Source organism: Pongo pygmaeus, chromosome 7 (assembly GCF_028885625.2).
Source record: "Pongo pygmaeus isolate AG05252 chromosome 7, NHGRI_mPonPyg2-v2.0_pri, whole genome shotgun sequence".
Classification (NCBI taxonomy): domain Eukaryota; kingdom Metazoa; phylum Chordata; class Mammalia; order Primates; family Hominidae; genus Pongo; species Pongo pygmaeus.
This window is the reverse complement of record NC_072380.2, coordinates 98,310,676-98,335,396: the sequence shown is the minus strand read 5'-3', so window position 1 is coordinate 98,335,396 and position 24,721 is coordinate 98,310,676. Positions and strand designations below refer to the sequence as shown.

At 39.0% G+C, this 24,721-nt stretch overlaps 1 protein-coding gene across 1 annotated transcript; it reads left to right on the top strand.

Moving 5' to 3' along the window:
• Positions 1-1,906: 1,906 nt before the first annotated feature.
• PSKH2 (protein serine kinase H2) lies at positions 1,907-24,436 on the top strand. The gene is made up of 3 exons (XM_054499672.2): positions 1,907-2,137; positions 6,942-7,608; positions 22,775-24,436. The coding sequence occupies exons 1-3, from the start codon at positions 1,953-1,955 to the stop codon at positions 23,078-23,080; spliced, it is 1,158 nt and encodes a 385-aa protein (XP_054355647.2). The 5' UTR covers positions 1,907-1,952; the 3' UTR covers positions 23,081-24,436.
• The last annotated feature ends 285 nt before the right edge of the window (positions 24,437-24,721 follow it).

The following is a 24,721-nucleotide window of genomic DNA, read 5'->3' as shown; positions in this document are numbered from 1 at the left end:
AGGCAGAGGGACTGCCTGCCTCTTGGAAGTGTCTGGCGCCTTCACTGCTGCCCAGGTTTAGGTTTTATAGTAGATGCTTCCTATTTGCTGTGCGATCCTTATGCAAACAATCCTTACAACAGGCTCTCTGAGGAACACATTTTGTGTTTTTTTGAGTAGTACCTTAACATCTGACTTCAGTTTGTTCCCTTTATTTCTCTCTTCCATTCTGTTTATACTATTAGGTTGGTGCAAAAGTAATTGCAACTGTTCCCTTTTGAGATGGACTCTTGCTCTGTCACCCAGGCTGGAGTGCAGTGGTGGCACGATCTCAGCTCACTGCAACCTTCGCCTCCGAGGTTCAAACAATTCTCCTGCTTCAGCCTCCTGAGTAGCTGGGACTACAGGCACGCACCACCAGGCCCATCTAATGTTTGTATTTTTAGTAGAGATGTGGTTTCACCATGTTGGCCAGAGTGGTCTGGAACTCCTGACCTCAGGTGATCCACATGCCTTGGCCTCCCAAAGTGCTGGGATTATGGGTGTGAGCCACTATGCCCGGCCTTGCCTTTACTTTTAATGGCAAAAACACAATTACTTTTGCTCTAACCTAATAGATAGCCTATTCTGCAAATTAGTTCAAAAGCTTGAGACATATAAGAACGAGTTGTTTACCTGCTTAAAATAAAACTTCTTTCCTTGTTTCTTAGTAGTTGGAGAATTCTGAGGGTTCTTTAGGAAGAAAAGTCCATTATTTGGTAGTTATGCTCTCTTTGCAGGATGAACTAATTTTCCCTCAGCTATATGCAAGCTGTATTTTAAATTTTCCATCAAAATATAGCTCTGGGAAAATTCATGACTAATTTATTCATCACAGACATTCCCTGTTAAACCAAACTACAAATTAAATGAAATTAGAAAGGAAATTACACAAATTGAAGTAGCACTGGCCTGGAAATCGGGAAACAGCCTCCAGTTCCGGTTCTACAACTTGCGAGGCATGTGATCTTGACTTGCTAGGTCGTGACTGGATTTCATTTCCCACACATCATTGTGTGTGTGTGTGTGTGTGTGTGTGTGTGTGTGAATGAATATAATTGACAAATATCAATGAAATCTAATCAATATAGTGATATAATCAATATACATTTATCAAAATGATAAATATTTATAAGTATATAATACTGTGTGTGTATAATATATATATACACATTCACATACATGTATAATATATATAAATAATACAAGAATGAAATATATAGAAAATGTAAAATTACTATATATATTTATATTTATTTATATATATTTGTATATATATACATATATATTTCTCACTATATTTGTATATACAGGTTTTATATATACACTGTCTATGTATATACAGGTTTTCTCACTGTATTTGCTTAGGGTGTTCGTCTGGGTTCTAGACATCTATTGTGGCCCTCAGTTTTTCTGTCTTAGATGGATTACCCGGAAGATGAAGATCATGAGTGCCAGTCACAGGCCTTTGTCAACCGTTTAATGCAATAGAAGGCAGTGAAGTTATACTTTAAATATTATAAGCTCTTAGAATTTTAAATATATATATATATATATGTTTAATGTTCATGTCATCCGAATATGAGCTCAGCGAAAAGTTCTTTAGGGGGACGGTATCCTTTATAGAATCGTATAATTTTATATGTTCACTTTCTCAGGTTAGAGATGCAGAAAGTGAAGCCCAGAGAATTAGGCGCAGGCTCTGTCTGTTGGTTGACTTTGCTTTCATCACGTCAAATTACACACACGCGATGATCCAAGCGTCTCGGTCGTCAGCGGGTATCCAGGGGGCTGTCCTCCTGACCACGACCCCCCAGTAGGGGTTCTTTCCGAGTGTCCCGCCCCTCGCAGCTGCTCTTTGATAAAGGGCAGAGGAACAGGGCTGGCTGCTTCCCGAGTCCCCAGGTCCCGCGAGCGCCGGGCGTGTTGCGGGTATGGGTTGCGGCGCCAGCAGGAAGGTGGTCCCGGGGCCGCCAGCGCTGGCCTGGGCCAAGCACGAAGGTCAAAATCAAGCCGGCGTCGGAGGCGCGGGGCCCGGGCCCGAGGCGGCGGCCCAGGCGGCACAGAGGATACAGGTGGCTCGCTTCCGAGCCAAGTTCGACCCCCGGGTCCTTGCCAGGTAAAGAGCCATGTGAGGAACCGGCCTGGGACTGGGCTGACAAAGAAAAGCCCCTGGCCAAGACAGCCTCAAGGTTTCCTTCAGCTTGACTCAATTTTGAACAGGGTTCTTTCGGATGATAGGCCACTGATCTCCCCCTTTCTCTGCCCTTTTGAGATGTAAATCTTCTACAACCCAAGAGTGTCTTTTTCAAGCACCTGGGAGCCATCCCTTTGAAATGTAGTCATCAAGAGAGTTAGGGCCACTGTCTCCCAGTCTCTGTGGGAGGGTAGGAGCCTACCTTCCATAAGGGCCAGGTGGCAAACACAGATCTCATTGATCACCTCTCCCTAAGCTTCTCCCATTCTTTTCCACTAGCTCACCCCAGCGCTTAAAAACTTTCTTGCCTTTTGTTTCAAAGGCGTCCATTTTCTTTCCCCTGTTGCAGAAGCCTTGACTCCTATTGCAGTAGTCTGGGATAAGCCTTCCTTGCTGTGTTCCGTAAGTGCCCAGTACAATTTCTCTTTGACATCTCTGAGCAGGGAGTTCAGAGGATGGGGAAAAAGAGAGCAGGAGCAGCAGCAAACAAGGGAAGGAATTCCTATCTTCGGAGGTGGGGGGTGGGGGTGTGAGAGGACTGCCTGCCAACCTCCAGCATCTGTCGTGGAAGACAGCTTTGCCTCTAATATCCTGGGGCTGGTTCCTGCCAGACCTAGTGTGTGAAGGATCTTCCACTAAATTCTAAAAATTGGAATTACAGTGAGTGAACTAGGGATGCGCCTTTGAGTCAGCCAGACTTGAGGTCCAGTTCCATATCTTCTGTCATGTACCACGTAGAACATTCCTTAGCTTTTTTCCTTCCTTAGTTTCTAGCTCTGTAAAATAGGAGTATCTATCTCATAAGACTGTTGTGAGCATAATTAAAGTAATACATGTAAATTATGCTGCACAGTGCATGGCACCAGTCCTCATGTAGACATTAGTGCAATGCTGATTATTGTTTTCATGAAGTACAAATAAGCCCTTCCTATGTAGAAGATTTCAGGTTGGTTGGCCTCCTGAGCGTACCATGTTGGACATGTTGGACATTTTGACCAAGTAAATCACAGAATCCCCTTCTCCTCTGTGTGTTTGGGGAGACACAATAATGGGTGTCTCAGCTGGCTTCCCAAGGCACTGCTGGTCCTAGAATTGCATGCTCACTTCATCACAGTGCTCTGTCCAGAATCTATGCAGAGCTATTTCCTGGCCTCCTTGAGAACTTTTAGTTCAGTGACTCCTGGAGGATTAGTTCAGTGGCTGCTAAGCTTAGAGAAGAACAAGGCTGGCTAATATGACTGAACTGAATCTGAGTAGGTATAGGGTCGTGTCAAGACTGAATTGGTTAAATGGCATCTCTGGTCATTTGTAGTCAGAGAGATGATGCTAGTCTTGTCTAGTTTTCATCCACCCTCCTAATTCCCAATCCGGGGGTAGACCCAGCCCCATAGAGTGTAAAGGCATCACGGAAGTAGAGGATCTCAACGTTATAAGGGCTTCAGAGACTTTAACTCAAGGCTCATCTTTAACCAATGAGTAGTTGAGTCCCCAAAGGTTAAGTGACTTGTCCAAGTTAATGGCAGAATTGGGACTAGAACACAGTTGTCTTCCTTCTCCATTGTGATTCCATCTATAACTTTTGCAGAAAAGAGATGATAGAATTTAAATATGAGTATATTTACTTTCTTGTTGGGAGTTTATTACAATTGTTTCTCTCAGGCAGATTGTAACACTATTATTTCCTTGTTTCAAATCTTTAATCTATGTTCAAAAATTCCCAGTTTGTATCATAGCAGCTGAGGTTAAAGTAGTATTTCCAATTTACGTAGTCTCTGGGATGATAGGAAATTGTCCATCCTATCAAAGTCCAACTGACTTTGATGCTACTCTTTAAGAGAGTGGAGGGGTAAAAGTGAAGGAAATGAAAAGACCTTATAAAGGCATTCTTCCCTGCTTGATGTGGTCTTTACTTAATGTTTGCAAAATATATATGATGATTCAGGAATAATATGTATCCAGTGAATGATTCTTTTGTTCAGTGTTTATTGCTACTCCTCTGTGCTAGGCACTTTACAAGGTATAGCCACGCAAATCATAAAGTTGGTCACCATTCATGGCAGTTGAGGACTCACGAGCAAGGCTGTAGCTATAAGAATTTGTTATGTGTCAAATTGAATAACAATCTGAGGCATTTATTTCCACCACTCTAAATCTTGGCTTAAAGTGTACTGTTTCCTCCATTGCCAAATTACTAGCATTTTTTCAAATATTGGAAATATGAAGCCCCTTTAACAGTATTGAATAAAGCTTCTTTTATTTGAGCAAAAGCGTGTAGTTCTCAGAAATGGTAGTTTGTTTGATATGATTAATTCTGTGAACAAATGAGTTTGATGGCGCTTTGAGGGCATAGTGATAAATTAGCATTTACAAAGTGCTTTCATCCACAATAGAGGTAATATAAAACTTGGTTGGTCTGCAAAGCAATAGAATTTGAAATGCCTGTGATTATCTTCAAAATCACACTGAGAATGCATGTGAATAAAAAAGCAGAGTTGGAAAAGGGGAAAGAATCTATTTAAGATTACTAAATTGCTATCTGTTTTGATAAGGTAATTGGCCAGAAAATTAAATGCTCTGTGGAGAACAAAGCTGTTTTCTGTAATCTGGTACAGCCAAATGTCATTTTTATTCAATACACACAGGAATATAAAGAACAAACAAGAAGGCAAAAAAAAAAAAGTTACAGGAAAAATAAGCTCAATAAAAGAAGTAAGACTATTTAAAGCATAGTTTAGTATTTGCATTTGAATCTTTGGTATTGAATATGTGATATAAAAACGTGCCTTCTCCCTGGGTACTCCCTGAGTACATTCCATTCTCTGTCATCCTTAGCTAGGAGAGGTTTTATTAAAATGAAGTCCAGGCACAGTGGCTCATACCTGTAATCCCAACACTTTGGGAGGCTGAGGTGGGCAGATCACTTCAGGTCAGGAGTTCAAGATCAGCCTGGCAAACATGGTGAAATCCCGTCTCTACTAAAAAAAAATACAAAAATTAGCCGGGCATGGTGGCGTGCACATGTAATCTCAGCTACTCAGGAGGCTGAGGCAGGAGAATCGCTTGAACCCGGGAAGCAGAGGTTGCAGTGAGCCAAGATCATGCCACTGTACTCCAGCCTGGGTGACAGAGCAAGACTCCATCTCAAAAAAAAAAAAAAAAAAGGAGACCTGTGTTCTGACTCTACAACGTAAACAACCAATTGGCTAATGTGTTCTTCAAATTTCCTCATCGGTAAAACAAGAAGTTGGGTTAAATACCCAACTTTAATATTCTTTCCAGCTATACAATCATGATTTTAAGTCTAGCATTTTCTCAACATGTCTTAAATATGAGGTAGAGGGTTAAATTTGATAGGATTCCATTTTATTTTTTATTTTTTTAATTTTTGAGACAGAGGTCTCACTCTGTCACCCAAGCTGGAGTGCAGTGGTCTGATCACAGCTCACTGCAACCTCAAATTCCTGGGCTCGAGGGATCCTCCTGCTTCAGTCCCCTCAGTAGCTGGGGCTACAGCTGTGCATCATGATTGGCTAATTTTTAAATTTGTTATAGAGAAGGGGTCTCAGTTTTTTGCTCAGGCTTCTCTCAAACTCCTAGGCTCAAACAGTCTTCCCACCTCGGCCTCCCAAAGTGCTGGGATTACATGATGAGCCACCATGCCTGGCCAGAGTCTTAAATTTTAATAGACGTTTACACAGATAATTAAAGCTTAAGATCCCTAGCATTTGAAATCTGAGCTGATATCCTGGCCTTTTTTTCTTCAACTTTTATTTTAAGTTCAGGGGTACATGTGCAGGATGTGCAGGTTCGTTACATAGGTAAACATATGTTCTTGGCCTTTTTGTGGGATAATTGGTTTACATATTATTGACATACATTCTATGTTAAAATTCTCTTTACTGCCTAGAAATTCCAAGTGTGGGAATGGGGATGGAGGGAGACTGTGAGAAGCTACTGGCTGCAAGGTGGCCCTAACACTACTTCCACCAGACTGCTGAAACCTGCTCTTATAATAGCACAGCTGCATTTACTTCTTCCTTATTAATAGCTACTGTGTACAAGATGAGCCTGGGGCTGAGCTCACAGTCAAGCAACCCAAAGAAACATACTGTTTATTCTCTGTCTCCTGATATGGGATCCTCTGTCTTTTGAGAAATTATAAACAGGAGTAAGCTTCTACTTTATTCTCCCCCACTTGATTTGTTTGTTGTTGAAGAATGACAAAAACAAAGGCTAGAGGAAGGAAAGAAATTGGTAGAGGGGGGTCTTAACATTCTTGAAACAGTTTTTGTGAAATGCATTTGAAGGGGCTGAATGTGAATCCTATCCACTCCAACCACAATCTGGGTGCCCTTGATAACTCATTTAACTTCTTTTTAAGTCTGAATTTCCTTATTTGAAAAAGGGGGATATTATTATATTGCCCAGCAGGGTTTTAGTAGGGGTAAGATTTTTAAAAATTGTTGGCATATAATAACTGTATAATAAATGGTAGTTATTGTATTAAGATTATCTTTCTACCAACAAATTACCTTTATATCATTTTCCTCCATTTCAAAACAGGATTTGGGGCACCTTTCAAAAAATAATAAACACAAGTAATAATAAGCAAATAAATCCGACGGGAGGAATAGAAGGATAGAAAAGATGATATAAAGCATGGACTTAAATAATTTTGAGAATCATCACTTCTGGGGATAACATGTTTGGTTTTTCTTCCCAACAGATATGACATCAAAGCTCTTATTGGGACAGGCAGTTTCAGCAGGGTTGTCAGGGTAGAGCAGAAGACCACCAAGAAACCTTTTGCAATAAAAGTGATGGAAACCAGAGAGAGAGAAGGTAGAGAAGCATGCGTGTCTGAGCTGAGCGTCCTGCGGCGGGTTAGCCATCGTTACATTGTCCAGCTCATGGAGATCTTTGAGGCTGAGGATCGAGTTTACATGGTAATGGAGCTGGCTACCGGAGGGGAGCTCTTTGATCGACTCATTGCTCAGGGATCCTTTACAGAGCGGGATGCCGTCAGGATCCTCCAGATGGTTGCTGATGGGATTAGGTATTTGCACACGCTGCGAATAACTCATAGGAACCTAAAGCCTGAAAACCTCTTATACTATCATCCAGGTGCAGAGTCGAAAATTTTAATTACAGATTTTGGTTTGGCACACTCCGGGAACAAAAGTGGTGACTGGACAATGAAGACACTCTGTGGGACCCCAGAGTACATAGCTCCCGAGGTTTTGCTAAGGAAGCCTTATACCAGTGCAGTGGACATGTGGGCTCTTGGTGTGATCACATATGCTTTACTTAGTGGATTCCTGCCTTTTGATGATGAAAGCCAGACAAGGCTTTACAGGAAGATTCTGAAAGGCAAATATAATTATACAGGAGAGGTAAGAGAGCATTATTTTATTTCTATTATGTTGGTTTAGAGTTGGGTTTCTCCACCTTGTCACTTTTGACATTTAAGACTGGATGATTATTGGGGTTGTCCTGTGTGCTGTAGGATGTTTAGCAGCATCCCTGCCCTCTACTCTAAATACCAGTAACGCACCTCCCCCAGTTGTGGGACCCCCAAATGTCTCCAGACATTGTTAAATGTCCCCTGTGGGGCAAAATCGCCCCTGACTGAGAGCCATTTGACTCAAGATAGCAAGGGCCTCCATTACTAGCTGCCTGTGGTTAGCACATGACACTGACAATCAAGTAGATAAATGAGTTCCTCTGCAGTTTTTTTCTCCAATCTGTGCAGAGCCTGAGCTGGCTGACTAGACTAATGTGTTCACAGAAACTCAGCATGATGCTTGGGTGTTTGGCGAGAGATTTTTCTGCCTTAAATCTTGATGATCCAAGCCCTTTTTGTGATGAAGTGTTTTCTCAGCGAAATGTTTAACCTCACAGCTTGTGTAAAATATTTATCCACTGATTAAACTTGAAACTCCCAGTGTTCGTGAATGTGTTAACTTTTTTGTTGTTTTTGGGTAGGGAAGGAAAGTTGCCAAGGCTTGTGTGTGGGAAGCCTGACAAAATAGGAATTCATTTCATGTACAGCAGATGAGCAAATTTATTTGACTTCTAATTTCTCATGAAGAAAAACATTGATATTTGCTTATACCTACTTAAAATGTAACATGTATATCTACAGCAACATCTTTAAGCAAAATTAAAGTTAAATAACAAATTTAAATATAATGTTTTCTGCACTCTGACAGACCTTTAGTGCCTTATGGTACATGTATATGTTTTTACAAACTCATACAGATTGATAAATGAGAATTAAAATTTACACAAGGAAGTAGGAAAGGATGGGAAAAATTCACAGACAATGCAATACCATTGATTATTAAAAGCCTCACTAATGACCAAAGAAATGCAAATGAACACAAAAACGTCTTTTTATTGTCTTTCAAATTCATAAAGATAAAACAAAAAACAACTAAATTCTACACATGGCTGCAAAGGGTACTGAGAGATTAGCCCTCTCACTAAGTACTTGTAGAGGACAAATTGTCATAGGTTTCTTGGAAAGCAGTTTGAAAATATGAATCTAGAACTGTCTTAGTCAATTTTCACACTACTGTAAAGAAATATCCAAGACTGGGTAATTTATATTTAAAAAAAGGTTTAGTTGTCTCACAGTTCTGCATGGCTGGGGAGGCCTCAGGAAATTTACGATCAAGACAGAAGGCCAAGGGGAAGCAAGCTTGGACCTCCTCACATGGCGACAGGAGAAAAAGAGAGGGGGAAAGAGCCCTTTATAAAACCATCAGATCTCATGAGAACTCGCTCACTATCATGAGAATAACATGGGGAAACCGCCCATGATCCAATCACGTCCAATTTGTTCCCCTCCTGGCACACGGGGACTACAGGGATTACAATTTGAGATGAGATTTGGGTGGGGACACAGAGCCAAACCATATCAAGAACTTTAAAAAATTTATGTATTTTGATCTGATAATTCGATTTGTAAGAATCTAAGTAATCCCAGATGCAGCAAAGGTTTCACTGTAAGAGTACTAATCCAAGCTATATTTACAAAAGTAAAAAATTAAAAAGAGTCCTGAGAGAATGTTTGAATACATTACTGAACATCCATATGATAGAGTATGTCCCCAACTCATGCACACTTAAAAATTGTAATGACATTGGAAAATTTTCACAATATACTGCCAAGTGGAATAAAAGCAGGATATAAACTGTGTATACACTATGATCACATTCATGTGGGAAATGTTTGCATGGGAAAAGGCTAGGAGGAAATACAATAGAATGTTTACAGGGCTTTTCTCCAGGTATGGTGATTTGGATCATTTTGGTTTTCTTTATAGCTTGAATATCTTTGTATTTCTATTTTTGTTTTGTTTACAAAGAACATATATTTCTGTTTTGGTTATCTACCACTGCATAACAAACCATCCCCAAACCTAGTGGCTTAAAACAATCATCACTTCTTTATGACTCATGAACCTGTGGTTGATGAGGCCCAGCTTGTGACTCTTCTGTGCCACATGATGTTGGATGGGACTGCAGTCATCTGGGGGCTTGACTGGGATGGAATATCCATGAGGGCCCCACGCAAATGTCTGGCATCTTGGTGGGGATGGCTAGAATCTGGGTTCAACTATATCACTGGGACTCCTAGACCTTTCTCTCTCATTCTTTCTATGCATCTCTGGCTCTCTTTTCCTCCATGGGTTTCTCCATGTGCTTTCTCCAGCAGGGCAGCCAGATTTCTTACATGACAGCTGAGGGAAGGGGATATTCCAAAAGGGAGGTATGGAAGTTGCCAGTCCTCTTCAAGGCTAAACTTGAAAATAGCACAGCTCCATGTCTGCGTCATTCTGTTGGTTACTGAGTCCTAGGCCAGCCATGATTCAATGTTGGGGGGAACTACACAGAGTGTGGTATTGGGGGTGTGGTCCATTGGGGCCATATTTGGACTAGATATTATAATTATTTTTAATGTGAAAGAATAATAAACAATATACAACATTTTCTGTTAAAAAATCCTTTTGTTAGGTTTAATTCAGAGAGTTCCTAAGGTCAGTTTCCCCAGAAGCAACTCTGAGAAGAGGATTCATGTGCAAGTGATTTATTATGGATATACTCCTGGGAAGACAGGTAAGGGAGTGAGGGGAGCAGGACAAGGAATGCAAAGGGGCCAAGGCCACAGAGGGTAGGCCTTATTCAGCAGGGGAGATATTAATACTTCTCAGCATTGTCCAGAGGCTAATGGGCAGGGTTTTCACACCATACCTATCTGTTGGTCACTGGGGTTGGTAATGGTGGTAAATTCTCAGGCCTTCTGAGGTCAAGGCAGAGTGACTCCATGAGCCCCAGGGCAATCTGCTGAAAAAGAGCAGGGGGCTGGGATTTAGAAGCAAAGCACTTCAAAAGAAGGGTGTGTGCATGCATACAGGAAAGAGGGGCCCAGGGTCTAGATGGAGCATTAATAGCATCTCCATGGTGGGAGGTGCAAGGCACCCTCTGTTTCTTGAGGAAATGCCTGCCTGTAGCCCCAGAGTACTGACAAAATACACCACAGAGGAGTATGGCTGCTTGTAATAAAGTACTAGATTTATATTCTCTTGATTTCCTTCCCCATGTCTGTCAGGCACTCATGTCCAGCATATTAACATTTCTTTTGATATCACCAAGTGTCTTAGTCAGTGCAGACTGCCATAATAAAATACCACAGGTTTGGTGGCTTAATTACTTCCCTAGAGGCCTCATCTCCAAATATAGCCACACTGGGGGTTAGGGCTCAACAGAGAATTCCGAGAGAATAAAATATTCAGTTCATAATACCAAGGAACCGTATATTGGTAGATTCAGAAAAGTATATCATCATGTTTTCATTTGTCATCATATTACCATATATTTAGCATCTATTGCCAAGTCTAGTAATTGCTAATTGTACCAATTTTATTTAAAACCAGGTGACCATTGTAGGGTAAAGGGAATTTTCCTTCCCCTTCTTCTGAATATAATTTGAATCTATAAGGCAAACTGACAATAGGCAGATCAACAGGAGAAAATGTATATAAATTTATTTCTGTGCACAGGAGCCACACAAAAGATGAGACTTAAAGAAGAGCCAAATGACTGAAGTTTTCATACTGTATAGAAAGGAACAGAGACTTGGAGTTTGGAGACAGGTTATGGGAGGGGGAGGGGAGAAAAGGCATGGTGAGAAAAGGCTGTCTTGTTATGCAGATGAAGTCTCTCAGGTAGCAGCTCTCAGAAAGAATAGATGGAATCCAGTGGTGACAGTTTCCCTGTTGGAACTTTAATACTGTCAGATATTTCCTATGAGTTAATCTTTCCTAGTTTAGGATAAGGCTGATAATGGGTCTCAGAGAAATCCTGTTTGCATCCACTGTTTACTTTGCTAATGTAGATTTCCTCTACAGATGCAAATCTTTTCCACAAAAGGACAGCTTTCAGAGCCACTGTTGTGTCTGCAGCTCCTCTAAAGAGCCATCTCAAAATATGCCAAAGAAGTATATTTTGGTGGATATATTTTGGTTTCCCATATCATCAAGTCTGGAAGCATAGATGTGGTAGACAGAATAATGGCCCACCAAAGATGTCCATGCCCTAATACTCAGAATCTGTGATTGTTACCTTATGTGGTAAAAGAAAATTTGCAGATGTGATTAAGTTAAAACTCTTGAGATTGTGAGATTATGCTGGATAATCTGGGAGGCCCAATATGATCACAAGTTTCTTTACAGTAGGGAGACAAGAGGGTCAAAGCTAGAGAGAAGAGATATGACTATGGAAACAGGTTGAAATGATGTGCTTTTGAAGATGGAGAGACGGGTCATGAGACAAGGAATAAGGACAGCCTCTAGGAGCTGGAAAAAGCAAGGAATGCATTTTCCCCTAGAGCCTCTGGAAGGAACACAGCTCTGGTGACACTTTGATATTAGCCCATAAGACCCATTTTAGACTTCTGATTTGCAGAACTGTAAAATAACAATTCACATTTTTTCAAAAAGGATTTCTTTTGCCTATAACTGAAATTCCAGATATGACACATGGTATAAATCACTTATTTTTCCCAGAATTCAGCTATAAAAATCAAATTAAATAGGTTGGGCATTGTGGTGCACACCTGTAATCCCAAAACTTTGGGATGCCAAGGCAGGCGGACCGCTTGAGCTCAGGAGTTCTAGACCTGCCTGAGCAACATGGCAAAACATTGTCTCTACAAAAAATACAAAAAATACACAAAATTAGCCAGACATTGTGATGTGTGCCTGTAGTCCCAGCTATTCTGGAGGCTGAGGTGGGCAGATTGTTTGAGCCTGGGAGGTCTAGGTTGCAGTGAGCTAAGATTGCAGCACTGCACTCTAGCCTGGGTGACAGAGTCAGACCCTGTCTCAAAAAAATAAATAAAATAAAATAAATTGGATGAAAACTTCCAGAGATGTATGTGGTATACCTTTTATGGTAAAGGGGAGTGATGTGTTTAATATAATACTAAATATTATACTAATATCTAACAAAGCCATACTCTAGCTCCACTCATATATAAGTAAAAATTAGCCATAATATTAATGTTGAAATTTTTTTGGATTTTGTTGTGAAATATATTTTTTTTCATGAAATCTTCAATGATCATTCCACTTCTGTCATTCTTTCCCTTTTCCAAATACTGTTTAGAATTACAATTAATTTCATTTGTTCTAATTTAATCTGGTTGCTACAGGTTGCTGCTTTAAGACATTATAAGCTCCTTAAAGGCAGAGATACTACCATATTTTCTCTCTGCATTCAATAAGACATCTAAAAGGAATAAGCATGGAGAATGCATTCAATTACAAATAAATTGCTTTTGAAAAATATTAAAAGATTCTGATTTATATATAACTGCATGAGTAACTGTATCTCAGATATAACTGTTTTGAACACAGCATAGAATTTCTGACTTATAGTTAGGTAGATTATTAGATAATTAACATCTTTAGTTGCTGAGTTTATTAGATCCATTCTGGAATATGTAGGTGGTCTGAAAGGCTACATCTACTCTATTCACTGGGTTTTGCAGGGTAGGCATAGGAGTTCCCTTTTCTAGTTGCTTTCTGTAGTGCTGGAGGAGCAGCCAGGGTAGACAGGTACAGCAGATGGTGGAGAAGGGATGGAAGAGAGCAAAGATTTCATCCCCAGTGTGCAAGGAAGGCCTTCATTTATCTGCTTGATTGCCAGTGCCATCAAAATGGCTTTTGGATGGTGGCATAGCTCGTGCTTGAGACACTAAGTAAAGGACTCATCATGGAGACCATTTGAAGGCATCTTTATGTGGTCCTCACCCCTTCCTTCTGGTCAGGCCTTCCTCGTGCCAGAAATTTTGTTCAGCTCAGTGTCTCTGCCCTTAGGAGCCTCGTGATCTTGGCTGAGAGATCAAATATGATTATGTATCTCTTCAAATACAAGTGCTTTAATATAAGTGGGAACAGAGCCTCAAAGTTCACAGGGGCAATGGAAGAAAATCTATCATGCTTAGGAAAATTGGGTCAGGGTCCATGAAAAGGGTCACATTTGTGCTATCTTGCAGGAAGGGTAGGAGTTTCTGGAAGGAAGAAAATTCCAAATAGACAGAATATATGCAAAAGCACATAAGGGAATACATGGACTAGTAAAATGTAAAAACTTTAGGCCAGGAGCGGTGGCTCATGCCTGTAATCCCAGCACTTTGGGAGGCTGAGGCAAGGCAGGCGGATCATGAGGTCAAGAGATCGAGATCATCCTGGCCAACATGGTCTCTACTAAAAATACGAAAATTAGCTGGGTGTGGTGGTGCGTGCCTGTAGTCCCAGCTACTGAGGAAGCTGAGGCAGGAGAATCACTTGAACCCGGGAGGCGGAGGTTGCAGTGAGCTGAGATAGCGCCACTGTACTCCAGCCACTGCACTCCGGCCTGGTGACAGAGTAAGACTCTGTCTCAAGAAAACAAAAACAAAAACAAATGAAAACAAACAAACAAACAAGAAAACTTTAGAGCTCAGATGCATGCATTCGTGTGTGTGTGTGTGTGTGTGTGTACATGCATGCATATTGATATAAGTATTTTGAAAAACTGTATAATATAATAATTAAGAACACAATCTGGGCCAGGCATGATGGCTCATATTTATAATCCCAATGATTTGGGAGGCTAAGGTGGGAGGATCACCTGAGCCCAAGAGTTCAAGGCCAGCCTGGGCAACATAACAAGACTCCATCTCTACAAAAAACATTTTTTAAAAATTAGGTGGGCATGGTGGCATGTGCCTATAGTCCTAGCCACTTGAAAGGCTGAGGCAAGAGGATCATAGCTGCAGTGAGCTATGATCACACCACTGCACTCTAGTCTTCTGGGTAACAGAGTGAGACCGTCTCTCTAAACAACAACAACAGCAAACAAACCAAAAAAAAAAAAAAAAAAATCCCACTATCTGGAACAAGACTGGCTGGATTCCACTACCAGCTCTGCAATTTACTAACTGTGTAACTTTGGACATTTAAAATTTTTTTCTCTATCTCAGTTACTGCATTTGTGAAATGGTAATCATGGTGGTACCTACCTAACAAGGTTGTTGTGAAGATCAAGTAAGTTAATAGATTTAGGTGCTGAGACTATTTTCATATGCTAGTGTATACAGAGTTAGTGCTATATGTACGTTCATTATTTTTGTTATTGGTAATTACTATTAACTTGGGAGACTGGGACTGAAAGTTTGAATTTTGCCTAAGTAAGTTATTAGTTTTATGACTTTTTTTCTGCAGTACAAACTTCATTTATCAAGTGATTCATGGAATAGTGAAGAAAGGTTGGTGTTAGAATTTTAATATTAATGATAAATTACAAGAATTCTCATCAATGAGTTGTGAATCATATATTCTCATCTAATTATATTCCACTATATCACAGTCATCTTTTTTTGGTGAGCAATACAGTGATTTTTAAAAAAGAAGTCTTATAACCATATTAGCTAGCTGACAAAGACAGACACTGATATTAAAAACATTTTTTTCTATTTTGAGAGACAAGGTCTCACTCTGTCACCCAGCAGGCTGGAGCACAGTGGTGTGATCATAGCTCAGTGCAGCCCCAAACTCCCTGGGCTCAAGCAATCTTCTCACCTCTGCTTTCTGAGTAGCTGGAACTACAGGTATGTGCCACGCACAGCTCATTTTTTTAAAAAAAAGCTTTTGTAGAGATAGGGTCTCGTTATGTTGCCTAGGCTGGTCTTGAACTCTTGGTCTCAAGTGATCCTTCTACCTTGGCCTCCTGAGTTGCGGAGATTACAGATGTGAACCACAGTGCCTAGCCTAAAAACATATATATATATACACACACACACACATATATATACACATATATATAAACATATATATACGCACACACATATATACACACATATATATGTATATATGTGTGTTATATGTATATATATGTGTGTGCGTATATATATATATACGTATGTATATACATTTTAAAATCCCACATGGATATTGATAGAAAATGGTCCCTGTCTACTTAGGTTCACCTATGATTCTCATACTGTTAGGAAAAACTTTTGCTGATATTCTCTTTTAGAAGTAACGTGTCGATTGATTATGCTCATTTTCACCAGCCATGATCCCAATTTTGTTCTGTCTCCTTTTCTCCCCTAACTTCTCTTATTCTCTTGTTCTCCATTCAGGTTATTAAGTAGGAAAAAAGGAAAGAAAAGCAGAACATTCAGTACTTTAATTCTCTTTCCATCATGACTAGAATTCTTGGAATGAATATTGTACCATATTTCAGATAGGTCTGCTAAGCCTCAATTCCTGTAATTTGGTTCCCATTCCTACGGTTTAGTTCCTAAGTACTTATGCTCACCAAAAATGTGGTGCTTATTGATTTTTAATGATTTTTTTTACTTTAAAAGTTACTTCATAGAAAATAATTTTAGTGGTTTAAATACTTACAAAAGTAACTTCATTTTCTGCTCTATCCCTTTCTTCATCTCTTCTCTGACTTGCCTTAAACTGAATGGATATAAACCTTCATCTCTTAAACTCAATCACAGAGAATAAGTGTTTCTAGGAAGGGAAATGATGGTGGTGTGTTTTGTTTTGACTGTGTAGATGTCACCTTGAATTAGGGATTAGGTTATAACAGTAGCTATGCTATCTGCTTCCTTGATTAGGTTGTATCTTGACATTGATATCATCAGTGGAATTCACAGAGTTGAGAGGAAAGGAACTATTTGAGTAAAGTTTCCAGAAACTGACCTAATATTAATACTATGTTTATATTGTTTATATTATACTTTAATAGGTTTCTACTGCAAGAACTAGTTATAAATAATAAATACATTATTCTATATGTTTATACTATAAGCACTAATTATGAACAATAAATGTATATTATGCATAGAAGAATGAGTCATCTGTTGATTTGGAGTACAAAGGCCAACCCGTTTATTTTGGTCACTCTTACGTTGTTTTTTCTTTAGAGAAAATGGAACACTCCTCTTGTTAACTTCTGGTGCTTTGAAAAATAGTAGGTGCTCAAAAAACTTCAACTGTACCCAATTTTACTTAAATTTAGGGTTTTCCTTATGAGTAAAGAAATGGAAGCATTCCTTCTCTCAAAGCAGAGCCCCTTCACACACAAAAATCCTCTTTATGAGCCTCGTGTAAGATTAATTAACTTTCCATTTTAAAATTAAATGGCACCTGTGACTTGTGAACATGTGTTCACTCTTCCCAGAATTTACAAATGCCCCAGCAGACAGAGCATTGTGACATAATTAGTCAATGCTTTGTCTTTCTGCAGTTTCGTTTTTGGCAAGATAAAGCATTTAAAATCTGCTTTGTAGATTGAGAAATAAAGAAATAAAAATATTAAACATCTATAACAAAAATGATGTATGGAATCTTCTGCTTCCTGAGATGTGGAAGAATAATTTTTGCCATGTCTACTACTAACAAAGTCATGGAGAGTAATCAGTTTGGGGCATATTTACATAAAATTTATTTGCAAAGCCTGAGTTAAATTCTACCAAGAACATACACTAATGTTCAAAGAAGGAAGGAAAATTCATCAGAAGGTTGTCACGAGTAGAAATTTTTAATAAAACTTATGATTTTTGTGGAGATAAATGTGACAATGAGTATTTCTAGTGCAAGGAATTGAATGATAGCTTATTTATTTTTAAAAATAGATATTTGTAGCTTTTAAAAAATTATTTAATTAAATCCACCAATAATTGTCCTATACTTCAAGAGCTCTATATTTAGCAAATTGTAACATTAATTACAATCTTAAATTCAAAGGTTTGCATCTAGAATTTTAGGGACCGGGTCTATGTTGTGTGTGTAGTGTTTAGCTTTTTAATAATTTTTGTTTCTTTGTATTTTGAGACAGGGTCTTGCTCTGTCATCAAGGCTGGTTACTGTGGTATGATCACAGTTCACTGCAGCCTCAACCTCCTAGGCTCAAGCAACTCTGCCACCTCAGCCTCCAGAGAAGCTGGGACTACAGGTGTGTGTCACCAGGCTAAGCTAATTTTTGTATTTTTGTAGAGATAGTGTCTCACTATGTTACCCAGGCTGGTCTTTAACTCTTGGGCTCAAGTGATCCTCCTGCCTCAGCCTCCCAAAATGCTGGGATTGCAGGCATGAGCCACCACTCCTGGTCCTAATAATTATTTTTATAATGATTTTTTGTGGGCATTTATGCAAAGGAACTGAGAAATATTAAAGCGTTGACTAGTTGTAGGAATATTAGTCATTCTTTAAACCAGTTACCTAGTTAGCTTTTGTATATTTACCAATCTTTTGCACAAGATATAAATTAGCCCCACTAATTGGTGTTCATAAAAAAGAAGAGAATGAAAATATTAATCTTGAATATATGATTCTTGTCTCCTCGAAGAGGCACCACCAATCTCCATGGGATTCCTGGGGCTCATGGTGAGGAGGAGAGATAGGGGATCTATAGTACACAAAGTGATATGTGACCACTAGATAAAGAGAAGCCTGAACAGAACATTTAATTTGGAAGCTGATGCAGAAAACTAGAGAGGGAAGTGGGATCTGACTACCAGACCACGGAAGGCAACTGAAGGGAAGAAGAGGGCAGAATAGGAGGGAGCTGGAGAACAGAGCCAGCAAGTGGCCAGCTGGGGAGATGAATTAGAGAGTCACCACTGAGAGGAAGTTAGAGAAACCATGCTGGAGAAGAGTCCAGCAAGGTCCTCGCCAGGGCAGGCCAGGCTGTGTTGTGCGACGGGAGCCAGACTATTTTAAAGGGCCTGGATATGGGCAAACAACAGAGGAAAATTGTTCATCAAAAAACTGGAAAGCAGTAAACCACAATAATTTCTGACTTCTCTGAAGGTGAGAGTGAAGACATCTACAGCATGTAAGATACCATCCCTCCGAATTCCTTTGAATCCTTTAAAGCTAATAAGTAGCGCAATTGCTGGTATGAGTTTCAGTTTTATGCCTTTTTTGGGTTACTGTTGTTTTATACTGTGAAGCAAATCTCTATTGGAAAAGACAGAAAAATAGGCAAAGAACCAGATGAAGAAAGAAGAAAAGGGGAAAAAAGGCCTGAAATATCCACAAATATTATAATTTACTTGCAACTAAATTAATTTAACGATCTTGGGATAAAATAAAGTTCTCCTTTTTTTGTAACATGGTTCATTACCTTTTAACACATAACTTTTTTTGAGGGTGCACATTTATCATGCTATCATGAATGGAATTGGTTTGAGAATTATTGGATAATTTTCATATTCCAGTTCTCTAAGTGCAGTTGGTTAATCTGTCCACAAAAGAACTGAGGAAGGAATTAAGGTGTGAGGATTTAATAGTAACAAGAACAACAGCAACAATATTTACAGTTTGAAAACCATTTTTCACATCCTTGGTCTAACATGGTCCTAATGGCAATCTTGTGAAGGAGATATGATGATCCCCATTTTTCTGACAAGGAAACTGAGACCCCGAGGTTGCAGAGCTATGTGTGGTCAGACTGCCTGTGTCTAGTCCAGATCCAAGGACTTCATGCTTTTTCCACAGTAAGATGGGTTAGCAGTGGGACTTGGGGCCATGTCTACCTGAGACTGTCGAGAAACGCCAAACAAAGGGGAATTTTGAAGCAAAGGGTGGGGATGGCCGAATTTTGGAGGAGAAATTATAAGGAAAGCTTATTGGACATCAAATGGATGGGAAAGCTAGTGAAAAGACTAAATGAGGTCACCAGGTGATAGCTGGTCCAGAGTGGGTATTCAATTCAACCTATGGTTTCCTAGTTGTTTTTGGTTATATAGCACTATTAGTTAAACATTTGGGGGCATGCACACTCCATTTTTATTCATTAATAGATATGTATGTGTATGTATATTAGTCTATTTTATACTTTACTAAACATAGATGAAAATCAATTTTAGATTAATAAAAGAAAACTAAAATAGTTCATTTTCTTTCTGTAGCTGCCCTTTTCTAATGTGAAATGTGAAATTGACTCCTAGATACTCTCCAGCTGTTCTTTATGGCTCAGAAATTCTGCAATTTATAACTCATGTTTGAATAATAAGCTTTGGCTGAAGAACTTTTTTTCCAGTTACTTTATTTTCTGCAACTGCATTTTAAACCCACAATCATTTGGGGTCATCTTAATAAGCTCTCCATAAACCTTGCTGCACATATTTTATATTCTTTCAGAAAGATTCAGTTGCTTGTCTTAAAATGTTCCAGAGGAGCCATCTAATTTAACCTTCATTTAAATAGTCTTGAGCTCAGATAGATGTGTCTGGATTCAGGGCCAAATAGATGTCTAGCCAGAACCAGAGGGCATGGCATTGTGAGTGTCAGTCACTGATGTGCTTTTTCTAGACTTGCAGAGTTTATATTTTGTTTTTCCTGTATTTGAGTATTTGTCAGATATGCTTATTTACTTTATAACTTTTATTTCTGGGATAAATATTTCTCATGTCTCATTTACCTAAATACACTGAAGGAAAAAAAAGAAGAGTTCTTTTACTTGTTTCTTATTATTCAAATTCTGGATTAAGGCTGGGGGCAGTGTTTCACACCTGTAATCCCAACAATTTGGGCAGCCGAGGCAGGCGGATCACCTGAGGTTAGGAGTTTGAGACCAGCCTGGCTAACGTGGCGAAACCCTGTTTCTACAAAAATATAAAAATTAGCTGGGTTTGGTGGCACATGCCTGTAATCCCAGCTACTTGGGAGAGTGAGGCACGAGAATCGCCTGAACCCGGGAGGCGGAGGTTGCAGTGAGCCAAGATCGTGCTACTGCACTCCAGCCTGGGCAACACAGTGAGACACCATCTCAAAAACAAACAAACAAACAAATTCTGAGTTAAGTTGGCATGGGTGGGGGTGGGAGTGGGCCTGTAGTCACAGTCACTTGGGAAACTGAGGCAGGAGGATGGCTTGAGACCAGGAGTTCAAGTCCAGCCTGGGCAATATAACAAGACCCCATCTCTAAAAAAAACAAAACAAAACAACAAAAAACAAAACATAGAGTTAATAGGGTGCTAAGAGATTGGAGAGTGTGATGTCTATGTATGGACTCTGATTTATCCTTACACAAGGGCAAAGACAATACATGGAAGGATTCCCTTATCTTTCCTTGGAAATACCATCTTTTAAAAACACACATCAACTAGAAATTGTGTTTGAGATACAGCAAATGTATGGGCAATTTTCTCAATGTTTCTCTTTTGTAGAGGACAAAGGATACTAAACTGTAGTGTTTTCCAGGTATGTGGTATGTGTTGGTAGAGTCAACCTAAAGGATGAGGCTGAGGCACAAAATATAGTTTTTAAGAGCTTGTCTGATCAGGTCAAAGTGGGGACAGCTGCTCTGGAAAATGTCCTAACTTCTGTGGGGTGTGTGCTCTTAGGTCTGGGCTGATGCAAAGTTGTTTGAGAGGAATTAACACTGGTTTACAGAAATAACATTGATTAGTGATTGGCTATATTGTTGAACTGTAGGGTATGAGTGATGGTGTCCAACCTATGGCACTTTATGGCTACTTGGTGTTAGATAGTGTGGAGTCCACATAGCAAGCGTCTTCAAGAGGTAATTATTTAGCACAAGAGGAGAATGAGAAGCGAAGTCTGTTATATTTCAGTGCCTCTCTTGGCCTGATAATTTAAAGGGGCTTGCATTCCTCAGATTAAATGTTTCTTTTCTTTCTCAGCAGATAATGCAGAAAGCAAATTTGAGTATAAAGCAACAGCCTTCTTATCCCCATGCTCAGAAATGCCACTATGAAGTGCTGCTATTGTACTTAAAGTATGTGCAATTGCTATAAACACTGCCACAATAAATCCCTGAAATAGGAACTACTTAGCTGTGCATATTGTACTGTGTCATAGCTGTTACATGTTGAATCTATTTGTAGTCAAATCTATTTGAATCTATTTGTTACATGTTGAATCTATTTGTTCCCAGCTGATTGGGAACAGTGAGGGCCCAGTGTGTTTGAGCAAGTGCACTTCACTTCCTTCCTTCCTTTCCTTCCTTCCTTCATTCCTTCCTTCCTTCCTTCCCTCCCTCCCTCCTTTCTTTTTCTTTCTTTCCTTCCTTCTTCCTCTTTCTCTCTTCCTTTCTTCCTTTCTTTCTCTTTCTTTTCTTTTCTTCCTTCCTTTCTTTCTTTCTTTTTCTTTCTTTCTTTCTCTCTCTCTCTCTGCCTTTCCCCTCCCCTCTTCTCTCTCTCTCTCTCTCTCTCCTCTTTCTTTCTTTTTAGAGACAGAGTTTCACTCTGTCACCCAGGCTGGAGTGTGGTGGTGCCATCATAGCTCACTGCAGCCTTGAATGCCTGGGCTGAAGGAATCCTGCCACCTCAGCTTCCTGAGTAGTTGGGATTACAGACATGTGCCACTGTGCCTGGCTAATTTTTACATTTTTTGTAGAGATGGGGTCTTGCTGTGTTGCCCAGGCTGGTCTCAAACTCCTGGACTCAAACAATCCTTCTTCCTCAACCTCCCAAAGTGCTGGGATTACAAACATGAGCCACTGTGCCTGGCTCAGAGTAAGCTTTCAAAGGGAGGGAAAAGTTGATGATTTCTCAATCCATTCCACTTTCCCCTTCTACTCCTTCTCATTCTTGAAGTCACAGGAACTCTGTGAGATGATGACGATGTTGCAAACACTGACCTGATGTTGACATAGTTCATAAATGACAGCTGCTTTGCCTTGTCCAGCTCCTATAAATGCAGTATGGGAACTCGTATTGATAACAACAGCATGATGGACAGATTTCTGAGAAGGTTTTCTCACTCATTGGACAGAGTTTGGAAGAGAATTTCTGTGTTTGTGTTTGTCTTTTTCTTCTGTGAAAGTTTTTTCTTTTCCTCCCTCAAAAGTGGTTTAGTTCCTCTATATATGTAATGACACAGTATTAAAACTGCTTATTTGAAAAAGTTTTTTGGATTTGATTGGCATTAATCTATGTAATTAAGAATAGGATTCTTCGTGTTTGTGTATATTTCTACTTTATTTATTTTATTCTAACTTATTTATTTTTATTCTCAGCCTTGGCCAAGCATTTCCCACTTGGCAAAGGACTTTATAGACAAACTACTGATTTTGGAGGCTGGTCATCGCATGTCAGCTGGCCAGGCCCTGGACCATCCCTGGGTGATCACCATGGCTGCAGGGTCTTCCATGAAGAATCTCCAGAGGGCCATTTCCCGAAACCTCATGCAGAGGGCCTCTCCCCACTCTCAGAGTCCTGGATCTTCACAGTCTTCTAAGTCACATTATTCTCACAAATCCAGGCATATGTGGAGCAAGAGAAACTTAAGGATAGCAGAATCACCACTGTCTGCACTTTTGTAAGCAGATGACCTCTAAAACCATTTTTGCCTATTTTAGGACCATTTCATCATTATTAGGGCACCCTCAAGCTCCAAGGACATGGGACTCCATGGTATTGTTGGATACTATTGATCTTGACTTTTAACATTTTCTTGTTCTATAATTTTTCCTATACCTGTATTCATTTTCCCAAAATATACTGCTGCAAATGATTAATAGTTTAGTAAATACTAGCTATGTTTAGATAACTGGAAACAATAAATAGATAAGAAAATCTTTAAAGTATGCAATGGATTAAATAAAATACAATACTATAGAAATAAGGGTTGTATATGTGAAGGCATGGTGAACCAGAGACATAGCAGGAATAGTTAGATATGGGGAATATATGTATTTATCCTGAAATTACTGATTTTTATTTAAGCCCCAGTATACAGTGTTAACTAGGTAACACTCAAAGTAGTTATAAATGTCTGTTAATTTCATATTTAGTCTGCAAATATTTATGAAAAATTATTAATTATGGGGCCTATAAAGAACTATAAGATATAATTTCAATCCATCAGAAACTTTTAGTCTAATTGGGGCATTATTCATGGGAAAAATGGAGATGTTTAAGAATTATAAAATAGTGATTTTTTTTCTAGTGTTAGCATTCATCAACCACCAGGGTTTACAAAAAAATATATGATCATCTTGCTTCTTATCACTACTGTCAACTCTTTTTAGTATGTACTGGTTTCTTCTAGAATTATTTAATCAAATATCTTGATGACTTTAAATACTCACCATGAAATAATTATAGGTAATGCAATAAAGAGGTAAGTTTCAAAACTTCGTTCTCTAGGCAAGTTGCATATGGCCTGATCTCTTATACAGTAAATTTTTGTAAAATGATATAAAGATTGAAATTTTATTAATCATATCTGTGAGTCACTCATATGTGTGGGTAAACATAGTAAATAAATGATTAACTAGTTGATATTGCTTATTTTATTCAGTAAAATAATAAAATGTTAGAATGACCTTTACTGTAACTTTAAAATCAGTCTCAATTTTTTCATTTTATTTTTCTCTTTTAGGCTATATAGATGGAGCAGGTATATATCTGATATATAGATATGAATATGTAATTAGTGACACGACTATTTTCTTTTTAAGTTGTAATGCTGTATCACACGATATATGACAGATCTGGATTAATTCCTTTAATATAGAAAGACACTTACAAATTCATTAGATAAATAATAGAAAAGTGGGCAAATATTTTACCAGGTGGTTTATAAACATATAGATGGCTAATGAGTACATGAAAAAAATGCTTAGTTTAATTTGTAATTTACAAAATTAAAATTAAAATGACAAAGAAAATGAAAATTTAAAAGGCAAAAAATTTTTTTTACCTATTAGATCAAAACAATTTAAAACTTGGATACTACATATGGTGGAAGGTTGCAGGCAAGCAGATACTCTCATGCCCTGCAGAGAGAGAGGAGTGCAATTTGGTGCCATCTCGTGGCCTTGGGGGCAGTTTGGTAGTAATATCTACTCACATTAAAAATGCATTGACCTTTGATCTAATTGCATTATTGGTAGCAATTTGTCCTACACATATTCTTGCCAAAGTGTGTATAAAACACTGTGCATAAGGTAAAAAACATT

What these genes read in the sequence shown, in the direction of transcription:
- PSKH2 (XM_054499672.2), top strand. Translation starts at nt 1,953, where the DNA reads ATGGGTTGCGGCGCCAGCAGGAAGGTGGTCCCGGGGCCGCCAGCGCTG. An exon ending in GACCCCCGGGTCCTTGCCAG is followed by an intron (nt 2,138 to 6,941) that starts GTAAAGAGCCAT and finishes TCTTCCCAACAG; the next exon opens with ATATGACATCAAAGCTCTTA. An exon ending in AATATAATTATACAGGAGAG is followed by an intron (nt 7,609 to 22,774) that starts GTAAGAGAGCAT and finishes TTTTATTCTCAG; the next exon opens with CCTTGGCCAAGCATTTCCCA.